The 16,162-nt window shown below is 40.3% G+C and overlaps 1 protein-coding gene across 1 annotated transcript in view; it reads left to right on the plus strand.

Moving 5' to 3' along the window:
• Positions 1-373: 373 nt before the first annotated feature.
• LOC102834365 (histone-binding protein RBBP7-like) overlaps positions 374-16,162 on the plus strand; it is a 30,702-nt gene continuing 14,913 nt past the window's right edge. Inside the window, exons 1-4 of the mRNA XM_006835602.1 lie at positions 374-512; positions 5,674-5,819; positions 8,845-9,018; positions 10,073-10,188. Coding sequence (XP_006835665.1) covers positions 454-512; positions 5,674-5,819; positions 8,845-9,018; positions 10,073-10,188 — 495 coding nt within the window. The 5' untranslated portion in view covers positions 374-453. The remainder of the gene's footprint in view (positions 513-5,673; positions 5,820-8,844; positions 9,019-10,072; positions 10,189-16,162) is intronic.

A 16,162-nucleotide genomic window follows, 5' to 3' on the forward strand; every position in this document is an offset into this window, starting at 1 on the left:
GGGCTGCGGGAAGCGAGGCGTGGGTGGCGGTTGGCTCCATGTGGATCTCTATCTCCCTCCGCATCTGAACACAGGTGCGAACATCTGTAAGACGCCGTTTGATGTCCGCGTAATCCCAAAATTTTGTAGACGCAGGAGGCGTTGATCTCAAAGTGCCAGAAATAAGCTTCCTAGTGTTGTGATTCGCTCCACATTCTGGAGGGAGCAGTTCGTTGCTTCTTGTCCCGATTCGAGAGAAAGGGGCAGCGTCGATTAGGTGTGGCCGTCTGGGGGAGGGGGGCGCGGAGGGCGACCTCCAGTAGCTTTGTGCAGATCCTGACTTCCATCTCGCAGCCGCTTAATCGTGTGGGCTTTCTCCCAATTTCAGTGTTCGAGGATACCGTGGAGGAGCGTGTCATCAATGAAGAATATAAAATCTGGAAGAAGAATACACCGTTTCTGTATGACCTGGTTATGACCCATGCTCTTCAGTGGCCCAGTCTTACAGTTCAGTGGCTTCCTGAAGTGACTAAGTAAGGGTTTCTGGCAACTTTAATTTTGCGAACATTTAAGTGTCCTGATGGATTTTCTAGTTTGGGGCGTTTTTCATACGTAGAACCCGAGCCACGTAATGGATGAGATGGTAGAAGTTTGGTATTTTCAAAATTGAAGTGGCTTAGGGGATCATTTCTGATGTGTGAGTGCCGCTGTTCCCTGATTGTAGGAAATGCAGAATGTATTTTGATTGACCTTTCTTGCTTCTAGATATAAAGCATTATCTATGAACCACAGATTAATGTGTTTCTGTACAAGTTTATTGGAAAAGGTATGTACACAGAAAAAATACAACGATGGGAGGCTTGATGAATTTTTCCAGAGTGAATATACACTATGTAACATGTACTCAAGATGAATGCCTTTTAATTGGCAAAAGGAAAAAGAATATGGCAGCAATTAATCAAAGTGTGTTGTTGGCTTATGGTATGAAATGTGCTTTGAGATTGTTAATCATCTTTGTAAGAAGTCGGCTAGTTCTAAAATGCCCTTGAGTAATAAATAATCACTGATGCTTACAGAAGAACACCTAGAACAGGGCCTGTCACATCTGAAGAGTTTTACTTCCTATGGCTTGGTCTAATCCTCCACAGTAAGGGGATAATAGTTTTTATCAACTCCGTTTTGCTGATGAGAAACCCTGAGGTTGGTAAATGGTGGCACTGACTTCAGGATGAAAACAGCTGGCTGAGTCCCGGCAGGCCCTGCACACTCCCCCTTGTCTCATACATGCCTCTCATTTCTATCAAGAACTTGGGCAGGATTTTTTTGTTTTGTTTTTTTTTTTCACGATTGTATTTTTTTTGTTAATGCACTGGATTTCGGTGTTTTAAGCATATAATTCAGGGGGCATTAAATCCAACTAACCTAGAAGGGAATTTTGTGACCATTTTGATTTTATATAAAATGAATTTACTTTTATTACGATGGCTAAATTCTTCAAATGCGAACGTTGACCATTTATTGGTATTCCTAAAAATCTTAAGTGCCCAGGTGCAAGAAGAGTAGCCAAGATCCAATTAATGGAGACTTGAAAACATTGGCATTTATAGCCACCTTTGAATAGATTTTTAAAATAGAAGGTATACTTACAGGTATTCAAGTGTTGAGCATCCTGTGCATTTGATGCCCTGTGTCTTCCTATTAAGCAGATTTAAAACTTTTCAACAATTTACCTTTTCTTGGACCGGGAACAAGGGCTGGCTCTAAGGTTTAAGCTTAGTGTTGAGGCTGAAGATAGGAATAGTTTTGTGACCTGGGGTAAGTTGTTAACCCTTATTCCCAGCCCTCCCCCCATTTGTAAATGGAGAAGTTAATGCTGGATGCTTACACTGAAGTCAAAGTCTCTGGGACACAGTAAGTGGCGGTGGATGATGATTCTCTAACTTGCTGTGCAGGAATTACTAGGATTTTAAAATGCTATCTGTAATGCGTTTTGCATTAACAATAATGGATCTATATGAGGAACAGATCTGCATGTTAATAGTAAAAGACGTGGCTTTTACTATTGTTAACACTTAAGAACTTGTTTTAATTAAGTGAATTATTCCATGGCGTTCTTTGCCTACAAAGAGGTTGTGGGATCTGGTTGTAGGGTGGGCAGTGCTGCTGTGTGGTGCTTCAAGGGTTCGGTGTGGGGTGGTTGTTGTGAAGTGCCGTTGAGTTGGTGCTGACCCATAGTGACCTTGTATAGGGTTTCCAAGGAGCAGCTGGTGAGCTTGAACCGCCGACCGGCTTTGCAGTCTGGTGCATTAACCCACAGCACCATCGGGGTGGGGTGAGGGTATTTATCACTGTACGTAGCAGTAAAAATGTTGGTCACTGGTGCTGTAGGATCAGCACTGGACTACTACCTGCAGGTTGGCAGTTCAAATCCACCAGCTGCTCCTTGGAAACCCTACACAGATAGCTGTGAATCGAAACCGACTCGACAGCCTTGACAACATCATCTTACAACCTGGCTGTTTGAAGAGCTAGACCCTACTCCATTTCATTCTGCCTACATGAGGAGCCCTGGTAGCACAGTGGCTAAGCACTTACCTGCTCTCTAAAAGGTTGGTGGTTCCAACCTACCAGGTGTTTCCTTGAGAGAAAGAAGGCAGTCTGCTTCTGTAACAGTGACAACTTAGGAAACCCTTTGAGGCAGCTTATACTGTCTTGTTGGGTCTCTGTGAGGTGTAATTGGATGGCAATGGGTTTGTGGGGTGGGGGGGTGCGTGGGAATTCTGCCTACATATAACATGCTTCTTAGCAATGACTTGAAAATTATAAGCGGCTTTTAAATTGAACTGTGTAATATATTTAAATATCTATAAGAAGTTTTTTAAAAAACTGGTAGGTTATTTCATATTTCTTAATAAATCCTTTGTTCATTAAGAATGACTTAATTCTTTACCAAAAAAATTTTGTAATCTTTCAAATCCAGACTGTACAAAGTATATAGTAAACCAAACAATTGTTTAGCCTAACTAGCTAAAAAGTTCTGTTTTGAGCATTGTGCTCTTTTAAGAACTATCTATGTGGGATCAACTTGAAGACAGCAACTCAAAAGAAATCTCCGAGGGCAGTGGGTTTATGTTAATGAGGGACAACTTAGAAAAGGAGGGTGAGAATGATTGCACAACTTGAAGAATGCAATCTGTTGCAGAGTTATACATGTAGAAACCGTTGAATTGGTGTGTTTTGCGGTGTATATTCTCAACAACAAAATAAAAATTTGTAAGTGTGTAATGAAAAATGCGTTCCCCTTCCACATCCCCTTTTCTCCCAGTTCCCTTCCCAGGAGCAGTCGTTTTCTTTCTAGTTCTTCTGTGTCCTGCCAGCATATAGATGTATGGACTGTGTTTTAAGGTAGCAAGTGTTCACCTGACATTTTAAGAGTATATTGGGGCCGTTGATAGCCACATGCTTAGGTACATTTCATTCTTTTTAAGGGCTGCGTGGGATCCTATTTATGGATCTACTATAATTTATGTTGGAGTCCTGGTGTGGCACTGTAGGATAATATGCTGGACTGCAAGGTCAGCAGTTCAAACTCACCAGCCGCTCCTCAGAAACCCTATACAGAGTTGCTATGAGTTGAAACCGACTCTGTAGCACTTAACAACAGTGACTCATGTTACCAGTTCCTTATTGATGGGCATTTAGGTGGTTTTCAGTCTTGCTACTATACAGACACTACTGCCCAAGAATAATCTTGTAGTTGGACACACTTAGGTGATTTGGGTGAATTTCCTAGCAGAGATTTAGGATTCTGGCATAGAAAAGGGACAAGCTCTTTTAAGAGTTTCCACTTGCTTGCTTTAGGAAAGGAAGTTTGTGTTTTAATGATGGAAGTGGGAGAAGTTAAATTCAAATGAAAAACCTTTATATGGTAGTCAAGGTAGAGAAAACGAATTACTTAATATCGGAGTCAAGGATTTTTAAACTCCTGGTGTCCATTTTGGGATTGTTCACCTTAAAAAGCTCTCCTGATGAACTTATATGTCCACCTACAACTTTGACCTGTTTTACTGCTTAAACCCACTCCCACCTTCCCACCCCCCAAGTAGCATCATTGCTGATACCTTCTTTCTCTCAAGCATTCCTTTAAAAAAAATTTTTTTCCCCAATGTTTCTCCTGAGTTTTAAGTCCCCCTTTCATTCAAGCTACTATTCTCTGCAGATATTTCATTTTGTCTAATCACTCCTAAAGTACATGGCCTTACAGCTTAATTTCCTAAGTGGTTTTACCAGTTAGAAATCAGTGCAAGTGCCTAAGGGCCGCCCACTTGCTTGCTGTCCCTTTATATTGACACCATCACAGATGGAATTACCTACCTTCATATTCTTGGCCCACTGAGCAGTCATCAGCTAAAGATCCACAACTTTTTCCAGACGACTTTACTTGCTGTTGCTTAGCTACAACTACCTGTTTTTGTTCAGTCGGAGTCGTGTGTGGTGATGGTGTTCTTTTTCACTTTAAACAAAATCTTGGTTAAATTTCATCTTGTGTTTCTGTAGTTATTAACTAAATTGCATGCCTACAAGTAACCTTCAAACCTTTTTTTTTTTTTTTGTAACCACTGAATCCTTTGTACAACAAATTTAGAAACATCAACAGATAAATGGCCTAACTTATCTGGAATTGGGGCCCAGAGCCCTGCGTTTCATTTTCTTTGGTGAAGTGGGAACATGGAGTACAGTTGAAAATTATTGCAGATAATATAAATGAGAAAATAATGGTTCTGTGCCAGGTTTTTGCCCAGAGCAAGGTGTCCATATGTATTACTGGGTCCTTCAGCTTCAACATAAGCTACCACAGAACTAGGTAACAAAGACCTGTCAGTAAAATCTGAGAAATTTCTTAACATTAAAGCACCATAAACCTAAATAATAGGTTTCTACGTTGGACTTACCTGCTTTTTAGGTAAAGAAACAGGCCCACAGAAAAACTGGTTTAAGTAATTGCGTAGAGCCAATTTTAGTTTAAACTAGGACGTAACCCTAGTTTTTCTGACCTTTCCATTTTACCTCGTTGGCTTTCATTGGGAAATTGGAAATATCAAGTGTATTAAAATGGAACTGTGGACAGAAGGAGCTCTGGTGACGCAGTGTGGTTAAGCACTTTATTGCTAAGCTCAAGGTCGGCAGTATGAACCCACCAGCTGCTTCATCCTATCTAATTTCTATGAGTTGGTCTTAACTCATTGACATCACACAGCAGCATGGATAGAAGAGACATTTTCGATGTAAAGTCTTGATTGCTACAGATTTATGGGGCTCAGTGAACGGACTCCTGTGGTGGTGTGTTTACTGAGTTGGGCCTACCTTGCTTACAAGCTGCTCTAGACCCTGATACAGGAGCATGACTCTAGGAGGAAAGAAGCAAGTTGTGGCTAGAACAGTTCCTTCTGTGTGGGGATCTACTGTTGGTAAATAAAGTGGAGCTGGTTGGTATTTATTTAGTATATGTTTGTTGAAGACATTTTAGTGTATGAAGGAGCTTCATTAACTTCGTGGGAAAATTCCACTCTTAATTCCAGTTCTCCATGAACTTATTGAAACCACTCATATTTGGGGAGTAGGATTGGGTTTAATTTATTAGCAACTGGAGATTTCTTGTAGGACCAGTATGACTTCCTTTTCTTTCCTAAACAGACCAGAAGGAAAGGACTATGCTCTTCACTGGCTAGTGCTGGGGACCCACACTTCTGATGAGCAGAATCATTTGGTGGTTGCTCGAGTTCATATTCCGAATGATGATGCACAGTTTGATGCTTCCCACTGTGACAGTGATAAGGGAGGTAGGTATATCATATACTCCAGTATCAGTGTTGAAGGAAACATGCCTCTTTCTAAGCATTTGCTTGATTAAAACTTCATACTTAAGCCAAACACCTCATGAGGTTTGGTTCCTTGGTTTTGAGGTTTAGGGTCATGGTTTCATATGACCGCCCAGTTAACTGGCCTAATAATGTATAAATTTCTACCTCCTAATTCATTGACTAATGCCTGAGGTCTTAAAAGTTTGCAAATAGCCATACAAAGCACAATATTGCTCTCTTCTGGAGCAACAGAAGGAGAATCAGGAATAGAATTGGAATGTGTAGGTGATTGCTTCCATGAACAACTGCCTCCTTTGCCATGAGAACAGAAGTACTTGATGTCAGCTACCATCACTGAAGATTTTGATGAAAAGATTCCATGGAAGAATCCTGAGCAGATGGGGTGGGTAATGCATAGGAGATTTGTGCATTCTCATGGTATCCAGACTCTCTGGAGCCATGAAGGGTGGATGAAGCCCTGAAACTATTGCCCTGAGATAATCTTAAAACCATAAACCAAAGTATTCCCTGAAGTCATCTTCAAATGAAGCAATAGTTTATCTTAATTAGTAAAAACAGGTCTGCCTTTTAAGTATTAACATGCTTTTTTAAGAACTCCATGAGATCAACCTAACAAGAAGTTGGAAGATGCGATAGCAACCTAGGGGCCATGGGCTGATGGTAATGGGGGAAATACAACTCAGAAAAGGAGGGTGAGAATGGGTGCGCAACTTCAAGAATGACATGGGTGTGACTGTATTGTCCATGTAGAAATACTTGAATTTTGGTGTATGCTTTTCTATGTATCTTAACAAAAGAATGAAATTTAGAACAAAACCTTTATCTTTTGGCCTAGCAGGTTAATTTTAGGAGTTATTTCAATGTATAATTGTAATAGTCCATTTCTTGTCAAAATAAATATGGGTTGGTTGTAAGCATAGAAAAAATTTCAGGACTCATTTAGAGTGGTTCCTTGGAATCTGTGGGGGTTTAGTTTTAGAACCCCCTATGGATACCAAAAACCTCAGATGCTCAAAGACCTTTGTACAAAATGGTGTAGTGTTTGTCTATAACCTATGTACATCGTCAGGTATAGTTTAAATAATCTCTGGATTATCATATCAAGTATAGTGTAAAAGCTATGGAAGTAACATTTCACACTCCCTCTTAGCCTTTGAAGGATTACTTTGACCACTTAATCCACCCCAGTGGAGATTTTTGATTTGTGCGTGGTTGACTCCATGGATGAGGAACCTGTGGATATGGAGGGTCAACTACACCAACCAGTTAATAGTGGCTTTTTGAGAACAGGAGAATGGGATAGGAGGCAGTGGTAAAGTTAATCACGGAAGTTTTTCACTTCCTTTGTTCCTCAAATTGTCAAACACACATAACCACCCCCTGTTTTAGTAATCCCATGACCAGTGGTTTCACTCAGAAGACTTGAGAGCACATTATATTCATAGCTAAATTTTGTTGCAGCAAAGGATAGAGAACAAAAGTAGCAGGAAAAAGACAGGCATTGACCAGTATGGGGCAGTCTGGCACAAGTTCATTGTCCAGGGCCATACATGATGCGTTTTCTATCTAGCAGTGAATTCTAAGGACACGAGTATGATAGCTTTGCCCAGGGAAACCCTTTGAGTCTCTAGATTTGAGGCTTTAATTCATAGAGGGGAGGAGGGGCTGGTTAGGTACATCCTGCTGGCATTTAGCCATGGCAGCTGAACTCAGGACCCCATAATGAAACGCAGGTGTGCGTTATCAGTCTTGATGTTTTTGTACAAAGCAACCCCGACAAACTGGTGCAACATGGTCCGTTGCTCTAGGTGTAGACCTCAAAATCGTCAGTCCATCAGTGACAGAACATGCTGAGGTCCATGTTCCTGGCAGTTGACCATGGGTCAGTCATGGTTCTGGTGTCCTTCAAAGAGTCGAGGGGCAGGTATCCAGACGTCCGTTGTTAATGCTTTCCTCACAGCCCCAAATGATTTCATAAGTGTTAATGCTTGCCGATATTTTGCTGTTAAAGTTTTTTCCTGTTGAAAATAAATACAGCTAAAATTCCACCAACTCACTACTCCTTTTCTCACTGCCTTTCTCTACAGTTATTTGCTGTCCTGAAACTAGTGTGAGCCATTTTCAATTACTTGTATTTTTACTACTAATTGGAGTACTGGTGTGGCACTGCAGGATAATGCACTAGACCACAAGGTCAATTTGAGCTGCAAGGTTGGTTCCAACCCACCAGCTGCTCCTCAAAAACCCTATACAGGGTTGCTACAGGTCGGAATCGACTCAACGGGACTTAACATTTAAGACTCCTAGTGTGGCACTGTGGGATCAGCACTGGACTGCAAACCACAAGGTTGGCAGTTCAAACCCATCAACTGTTCCTTGGAAACCCTATATAGGGTTGCTATAAGTTGGAACCGACTCGATAGCATTTAACAACATTTAAAACCATGGTCTTATTTCTAGGGCCCCTTGTTTTTGTTGCAGGAGTCCACTAGCAGTTGCACCAAGTGCACAGTCAGAACCAACATCAAGTGTGTGGTAGGAAAAGGGTGGTAACTGAAAGTGAGGATTTCTGATACGTGGGTACTTTTCCTTTTAGACTCAAGGAATGCTCATATTCCTGGTGGTGAAACTTCTGTTTTAATAAAACTGCAAACGAGGCTAATATAATTCAGTGTTTCTAAATGAAATCATTGGTGTATTTAATTTGTGGTTATTTGAAATTTGAGGAAGTCATCCTTTAAGCTGAAGAAACTTGTTTTACATTCAAGGTAGAACTGAATTGACTTGCATAAAAATAGGTATCTGTTTTCCAGTGAAAATGGATTTTGAGAATAAATTGCCTCCTTGTGGCAAGTGAACCCTTACTTTTTTGTGTTTTATCCATTTAGTTAACCTAAGGTTAAAATCTGCTGTGTTAATTCAACTAACTGATGTGAGAATTTAAAACCCTAAATCTATGTCTTTCTTTTCCCTTGTATGTTAGAATTTGGCGGCTTTGGTTCTGTAACAGGAAAAATTGAATGTGAAATTAAGATTAATCACGAAGGAGAAGTGAACCGTGCTCGTTACATGCCGCAGAATCCTCATATTATTGCTACAAAAACTCCATCATCTGACGTGTTGGTTTTTGACTATACAAAGCACCCTGCTAAACCAGGTACATGGTGATGAAGTCAGACCATTTCTAGAACTTTTTCTTAATTCAAAATGGTGATCATTTTAAGCCAAACTCTAGAATACACTATAATTTTTGAAGGTTTACATTTGTATGGGTGGTCCTGAAGTCCAGTGGTATGCCAGAAGGACTCAACAGCAGGTTATCCCCACAGCTAAGGTTGATTACAACAAAGGAGACAGCAAAAGCAGCAAGTAAAAAGGCGATACATCAGGCAAAGTCCAGAGAGAAGACCCAGGCATCTGAGCCCTCCCCTATCTGGGACCACACAGGATGTGGTTTCTCTCTAACAGCAGACTATAGGGACTAAATGTCTAAATTTCTCTGTCCATGGAAGCCCGTATGAATCTGAGGTGGGTTTTTATGGAGGTGTGGTGACAGGTACAACCTGCCAGGTGGCCCATCATAATAAGTAAAATTCAGGACCCCAACAGTGAAATCAGGTACTTCATGAATCTTGCCAAATAATCTTAACAAGTTTTGACAAGGTAGCTGCTACAGCGTGCCCCATTGCTCTGGGCGTATACAACTTCATCAGACAGAGACTCACAGAACATTTCTAGAGGGCCACCCTCTCCAGGGTTAGTTAAGGTTACAGGTTACCCTGGAGACATTTAAGGACTGAACAAACAAACTTACAGTATTAACTTTTCCTCAAATAGGAAAAAAAATTTCCACCCCCCAAAAGTTGACCTATGGAGGTGTGTAGGGGTATCACCACTCAGATTTGTGGAGTAGAGCTACAGTTTTCAGTATTTCTATGTTAGAAAAAGAAGTTGGTCTTCTGTGACCTCGTTTGCATGGAACATTGAAATGAAGCACAAATAATTGCTTTTTAAAGCAGCTGTGAGTTAGAACAAGTTGTATTCTGTATGGTGCTTTTCCCAGCATTGTAATAAATGTTAAGGCTCACTAAGAAAGAAGTGAGAATTTGCTCACACCCATTCTAATAGCAGATAATGATGTAATTTCTTAATGTATATATATATATATATATATATATATATATATAATTTTATTTTATTTTTTTTCTTAGACCCAAGTGGAGAATGTAATCCTGATCTTCGTTTAAGAGGTCACCAAAAGGAAGGCTATGGTCTTTCCTGGAACTCTAACTTGAGTGGACATCTCCTGAGTGCTTCTGACGACCATGTAAGAAATGGGTTCTTTCTGACCTGCTTATATTTGTTGTTGTTAAGTGCCATCGAGTTGAATCCGACCCATAGCGACCCTGTATAGGGTTTCCAAGGAGTGACTTGTGAGCTTGAACCGCTGACCTTACGATTCAAACGACTTTGCAGTCTGATGCATTAACCCACAGTGCCAAAGGGAATGTCTTGGGCAGCTCTGCACTGGAAAACTACATAGAACTTTTCCACGATCTGCTGCTGATGATTGTGGGAATATCAGCACAGAATTTAAGAGTAGTGATTTTCAAAACAGCCCAGTGGAGCCTTGGTGTGGTGGGTGGTGGTTGTGTTCCCTGCCTGGAGTCAGTTCCAACTCACAGCGACCCTGTATTAGGGTTTCCAAGGCTGTAAATCTGTCTGTTTGGGAGCAGAAAGCTGCATCTTTCTTTCATGGAGTGGCTGGTAGAATCGAACTGCTGATACTGCGGTTAGCAGCTCAATTTATAATCCACTACACTACCAGGTCTCCTTTGTAGAGCCTTGTTGTTGTTAAGTGCCATGGAGTCGGTTCCAACTCACAGCGACCTTGTATAGGGTTTCCAAGGAGCGCCTGGTGGGTTTGAACTGCTGATCTTGTATTTCAAACTGACCCTGCAGTCCAGTGCATTATCCTCCACTCCTGGTGGAGCATTAGGAGTCCACAAAGCTCTTTTGAAGCAGCCTTAGAATTATAATAAATGATTTGAAAGAGGACCTTGAAGTTTTTGCCAAAATGGGAAGCCTACAGTGTCTACTTGTTTTCTGTTGAATATTAACATATTCACAAAGTTGTACAATTGTCACCATTACTTCCTTCTAGAATATTTCCAACAGATGTCCCCAAAAGAAACCCTGTGTCCTTTAAGCACACGCCACTTTCCCCTCCCCCCAGACCCCCCTGAGAACCTCTAATCTCTTTGTTTCTATAGATTTGCCTGTTTGGAGTATTTCATATACATGGGTCATAAGGTTCATGTTGTAGCATATATCAGTGTTTTGTTCCTTTTTATAGCTGGATAATGTATTCTATGGATATATCTATCGGTCGTAGCAAAGTGGTTACAAATCGGGCTATGAACCTTAAGGTCAGCAGTTCTAAACTACCAGCTGTTCCACAGGAGAAAGATGCGGCTTTCTGCTCCTATAAAGATTTACAGCCTTGGAAATCCTGTACAGGGTCGCTATGGGTCGGAATCGACTCAACAGCACATTTTATTTATTGATGGACATTGGATGGTTTCTACTTTTGGGCTGTTGTGTTGCTATAAACATTTGTGTAGAAGTTTTTGTGTGTCATATATTTCATTTCTCTTTGGTGTATAGACTTAAATTGTCAAAGTATTGGGTCATGTTAGAGCTATGTTTAACTTTTTGAAGAACTGCCAAACTGTTTTCCACGGTGACTGCATCATTTTACATTCCCACCAGCAGTGCATGATAGTTCCAATTTCTTCTCATCCTCACTAATACTTGTTACTGTATTTATGATGAAAGCCGTCTTAATGTGTGTGATGTGGCACTGTAGTATATGCACTGAACTGCTAACCACAAAGTCCGCAGATCAGACCCACTAGCTACTCTTCAGAAACCCTGTACAGGTTTGCTATGAGTTGGAATTGATTCAGCACTTTACACACAGCAAGTGTGTGTAAAGGTAGTATCTTCTTAATGGTTTTGATTTGAATTTCCTTGATTACCAATGACTCAGCATCTTTTAATGTGCCTTTTGGCCATTTGTATCTTTTTCAGAGCAATGTCTATTCAGACCCTTTGTCCATTTTAAAATGGAGTCCTTTGTTTTTATTATTGAGTTTTCAGTATTGTTTCATATTTTGGATATATGATAGAGGCCTTATCAGATAGATACATGATTTACAAATCTTTTCTCCCATTCTGTGAGTTATCTTTTCACCACCTTGACTGTTCCTTGGAGTACAAGTATTAAGTTTTGATGAAATCTATTTTTTTCTTTTGGTGACTCCATTTGGTGTTGCATTAAAGAAACCATTGCCTGATACGAGGTCATGAAAATGTACATGTATGTTTTCTTCTAAAAGTTTTAAAGTTCTTGTATTTAGGTCTTTGGCTTTTTCTTCTTTTTTTAATCTTTTTATTTTGAAATAATGCAGAAAAATTACAAGGATGACATAAGAAGTTCTCTGACCTCTTTTGAGTTAATTTTAGTGTATGATGTGAGGTAGGGATTTAACTTCATTTCTTGCATGTGGATTTCCAGTTATCCCAGCACCATTTGACATAAACGTTGTTCTTTCCTGCTTTTAATTACTTACTGCTTTAATAATATATGTTAAAAATATATAAAGTTAAAAATATATAGTGGAAAGTATAACAAAAAGGTGAAGTGATACTGTTAATTTAACATTGTTAGCCACTAGTAGCCTATATAGTGTCTCATGTATATAGCAAACAATATCTGGTATGATTTTTAAGCAAACAATATCTGGTATGATTCTAACCAAACATAGAACAGATTTCTGGGGCTTTGTAAGATCATGTATGAGGAGGCTTCAACAAAATTCATGGAAGAACTTCTTGAAGCCCCTTTGTAGAGTTCACAGAGTTCTGGTGGTGCTGTAGAATAGCCACTGGCTTGTTAGCTATAAGGTTCAAACTGACCAGTTGCTCCCAGGCAGAAAGATGAAGCTTTGTGCTTCATAAAGACTTACAGCCTCAAAAACCCTGAAAGGGTTACTGTAAGTTAGAATCAACTATAATGGCAGTGAGTTTGGTTTTGGTTTGATGTGTATAACTTGGTCCAAGTTGGCATTTGGTTTAATGAGCAAGTTTTACCTCAAGTGCCTAGAACATAGTCTGTCACATGATACACCTTTCGTTGATTCAGATTTCTCTTGAGCTGTTGGAAAATACTGAAAGTAGATGATTGCAAGATAGCTTAAGGTGCTTTTGTTTTAAGCAACCCAAACCAACTCTAGCTTACTTAACAGAAAAGGAATTGAAAACTTTCTTTCTGCGTCCTCTCCAAATATGTGTGGAAGAACTCCTCAATTAAGGAAGGAGGTTATACTCCATAACCTGATTATTGGTACCTTCTGAAGACACCAGGCTGGGACGTACTAGAACTAATAGCTGATACATACCCAAAGCTCCTCATGTGGCAGGCATCAGGCTAATCCTCATCAGTTGTTTTAAATTTTTTAAACTTGTTATTGTGAATTGGGTGACGGTTTACAGAGCAGGTAAATTCTACCTTCAACGGTTCATACACAGCAGTTTGTTTCATGTCATTAACTACAATTCTCGCAAGGTGACATCACTTCTCCCACTTCCTCCCTGTGCTGTGTTTGCATTTCTCCTCCTTTCCTAACTCTTCTGAACCCTTCCTTGGGTCAGTCCTACCCTTTTGATTTTTAAATGGTTGGTTGTCCAAGGTGTTTATACCTCCCTAGTGTTATTGTTACCTAGTAGACCTGAAAATTGAGTCATCAGGACGCGTTCATTTCCAGGCGTGACTAAGGACTACCACAGTCTTGGGACTTCGCCAATCCCTATCCAACCAATAAGCCTGGTTTCTTATAATTGTGAGTTTTGTTCCCGTTTTCCTCCCACTCCCCAGGACCTTCTAATTGATTGCTTTCAGAGCAGTTGGTAGTGGTTGGGTACCATCTAGTTCTTCTGTTCTCAGGGGCATCAGTATCCTGAGGAGAGGAGCAGGGGAGAAATGAGAGCAGCTCTGCGTATTCCTTTCTCTGCAGCACATGCAGAGAACAGAGACAAGGAACCCTAGTGGCACTGTGGTTGAGTGCTTGCCTTCTAACAGTCAGCAGTTTAAACCCATCAGCAGCTCCACAGAACAGAAGATCTGCTCCTGCAAAGGTTGATTCCGACTTGCAGTGACGCTATCAAAGAAAAAAGGAGTCCTGGTGTGGCACTGCAGGTTAATGCACTGGATTGCAAGGTCATTTTGAATCGCAAGATTGGTAATTCAAGCTCACTAACCACTCCTCAGGAAACCCTATACAGGGTTGCTATGAGGGAGAACCGACTTGACAACACTTAACAACAATAATCCTTGTGAAAGCAGACTGCTACAGCTTTCTCCCTTGAAGTGTCTGGTAGATTTGAACCCTCCAACTTTCCAGTTTTCAGCTGATTGTATAACCTATTGTGTTACCAGGACCCCTGACCTATAAAGATTACACCTAAGAAACTGTGAGGTACTTCTCGTCCTGTAAGCCAGAATAAACTCAACAGCACACAACCACAGAGTGTGTAAAATTATTTTTTTGTTAATCAGGAAATTGCTTTGTTCCGGAAACCCCTTCAAATAAGCTAGTCTTTTAAAAGTTGTTGTTAGTGCTGTCGAGTCGATTCTGACCCATGGCGACCCTGTAGAGGGTTTCCAAGGAATAGCTGGTGAGCTTAAACCACTGACCTTGCAGTTCAAACAAGTTTGCAGTCTGATGAGAGATGGCACTTATACCAATTGTTTAAATTACTCAGTGCTACTTATAACTAATACACGTGGATGGCTTTAATGTATTCTCTCAGTTTAGGAGGCTAAAAGTCCAAATTCAGAGTGCCAGCTCTGGAGAAAGATCTTTGCTTCCTTTCAGCATTTGTAGACCCAACATTCCTTGGAGTCTCTGTGTGTTGTTGGGCTTTTTTTTTTTTTTTTTAAGCGTTTTATTGTGATTTGAGTATAGGTTTACAGAGCAGATCATCAATTTTACATTCAATAAATCGTATACTTTGCTTCATTATATGGTTGCAATCCCCTCCATGTACTAACAGTTAACATCATTTACCTCTGTTTACTTTATTGCATTCCTCCCCATGTCTCCTGCTGCCTTCATCTTTCTTCTGCTAACCTCCCTCTTGTTGTATATTGTTTGCTGTCACCCATGCCATTTGGAAGTTCTGTACCTACACTAGTCCCTCTTTTTCCTTTGTAGTTCACTTCATTGTACATTGATATCTCTGGTTCTCTATTTCAGTCTTGTAGGTTTGTTTTACTTAAAATGTTTCTATACCTGCATTGAATTCTGGGTGGTGTTGTCATGTATGGTGATATCGCAGGTTGTTGTCTGCTGTTGTTGGTTCTCAGTCCAAAGAACATCCTTTAGCGTTTTTTGTAAAGTTGGTCTGGTCATTACAAATTCCTTTAATTTCGGGCATCAGGAAATATCCTAATTTTGCCATCCCATCGTATTTGAAGGACAGGTTCTCTGGGTATATGATTCTTGGTTGGCAATTTTTTTTCTTTCCAAGTTTTGCCTTCTTGCCTGCTTGGTTTCCTGCTGAGAAATCAGAGCTTGGTCTTGATTGGTTCTCCTTTGTTAGGTGAGGTTTTCTCGAGCTGCTCTCAGGATTCTTTCCTTGTCTTTGGCTTTGGAAAGTTTGATTATGATATGTCTTGGTGATTTTCTTTTGGGGATCTGTCCTGTTTGGGTTTCATTCAGCATGCTTATCGTCTAATCTTTCATGATATTAAGGAAGTCTTCTTCCAATAGCTCTTCCACAGTTTTCTCTGTGCTTGTCTCTTTCTGTTCTAGGATTCTGATCCACCTATAAATTGTTTCTGCTTCATGGTGTCCCATGAAACTCTTAAGCTTTCCTTGGATTGTTTTCATTCTTTTGTCTGTGATTGTTCTAGCATACTAGTGTTGAGAGGTTTATCTTCAAGCTCACTAATTCAGGCTTCCATTGCTTTGTATCTACTCCTTTGTCTTTCTGAGATCTTACTATTAATCTCCTGGGTTCTAATTGCAGGTTTTGTATTGTTTCAAATTTTGCATTTATTTTGTCTGTTTGTCCTTGTAATGTTTTCCTGAATTCTTCTAAAGTTTTTTTTTTAAGAACACTCAGGCATACATAACAATTTATACCACCAAAGGGCACATTCTGCAAGCCTGCCTCCTGGCCACCAGCTCTCACTCCCTCTCTTCTATGAGTTTAGAGTCCTCGGCTGCTCTCTC

This window comes from Chrysochloris asiatica, unplaced genomic scaffold (genome assembly GCF_000296735.1).
Source record: "Chrysochloris asiatica unplaced genomic scaffold, ChrAsi1.0 scaffold00018, whole genome shotgun sequence".
NCBI classification, from domain to species: Eukaryota; Metazoa; Chordata; class Mammalia; order Afrosoricida; family Chrysochloridae; genus Chrysochloris; species Chrysochloris asiatica.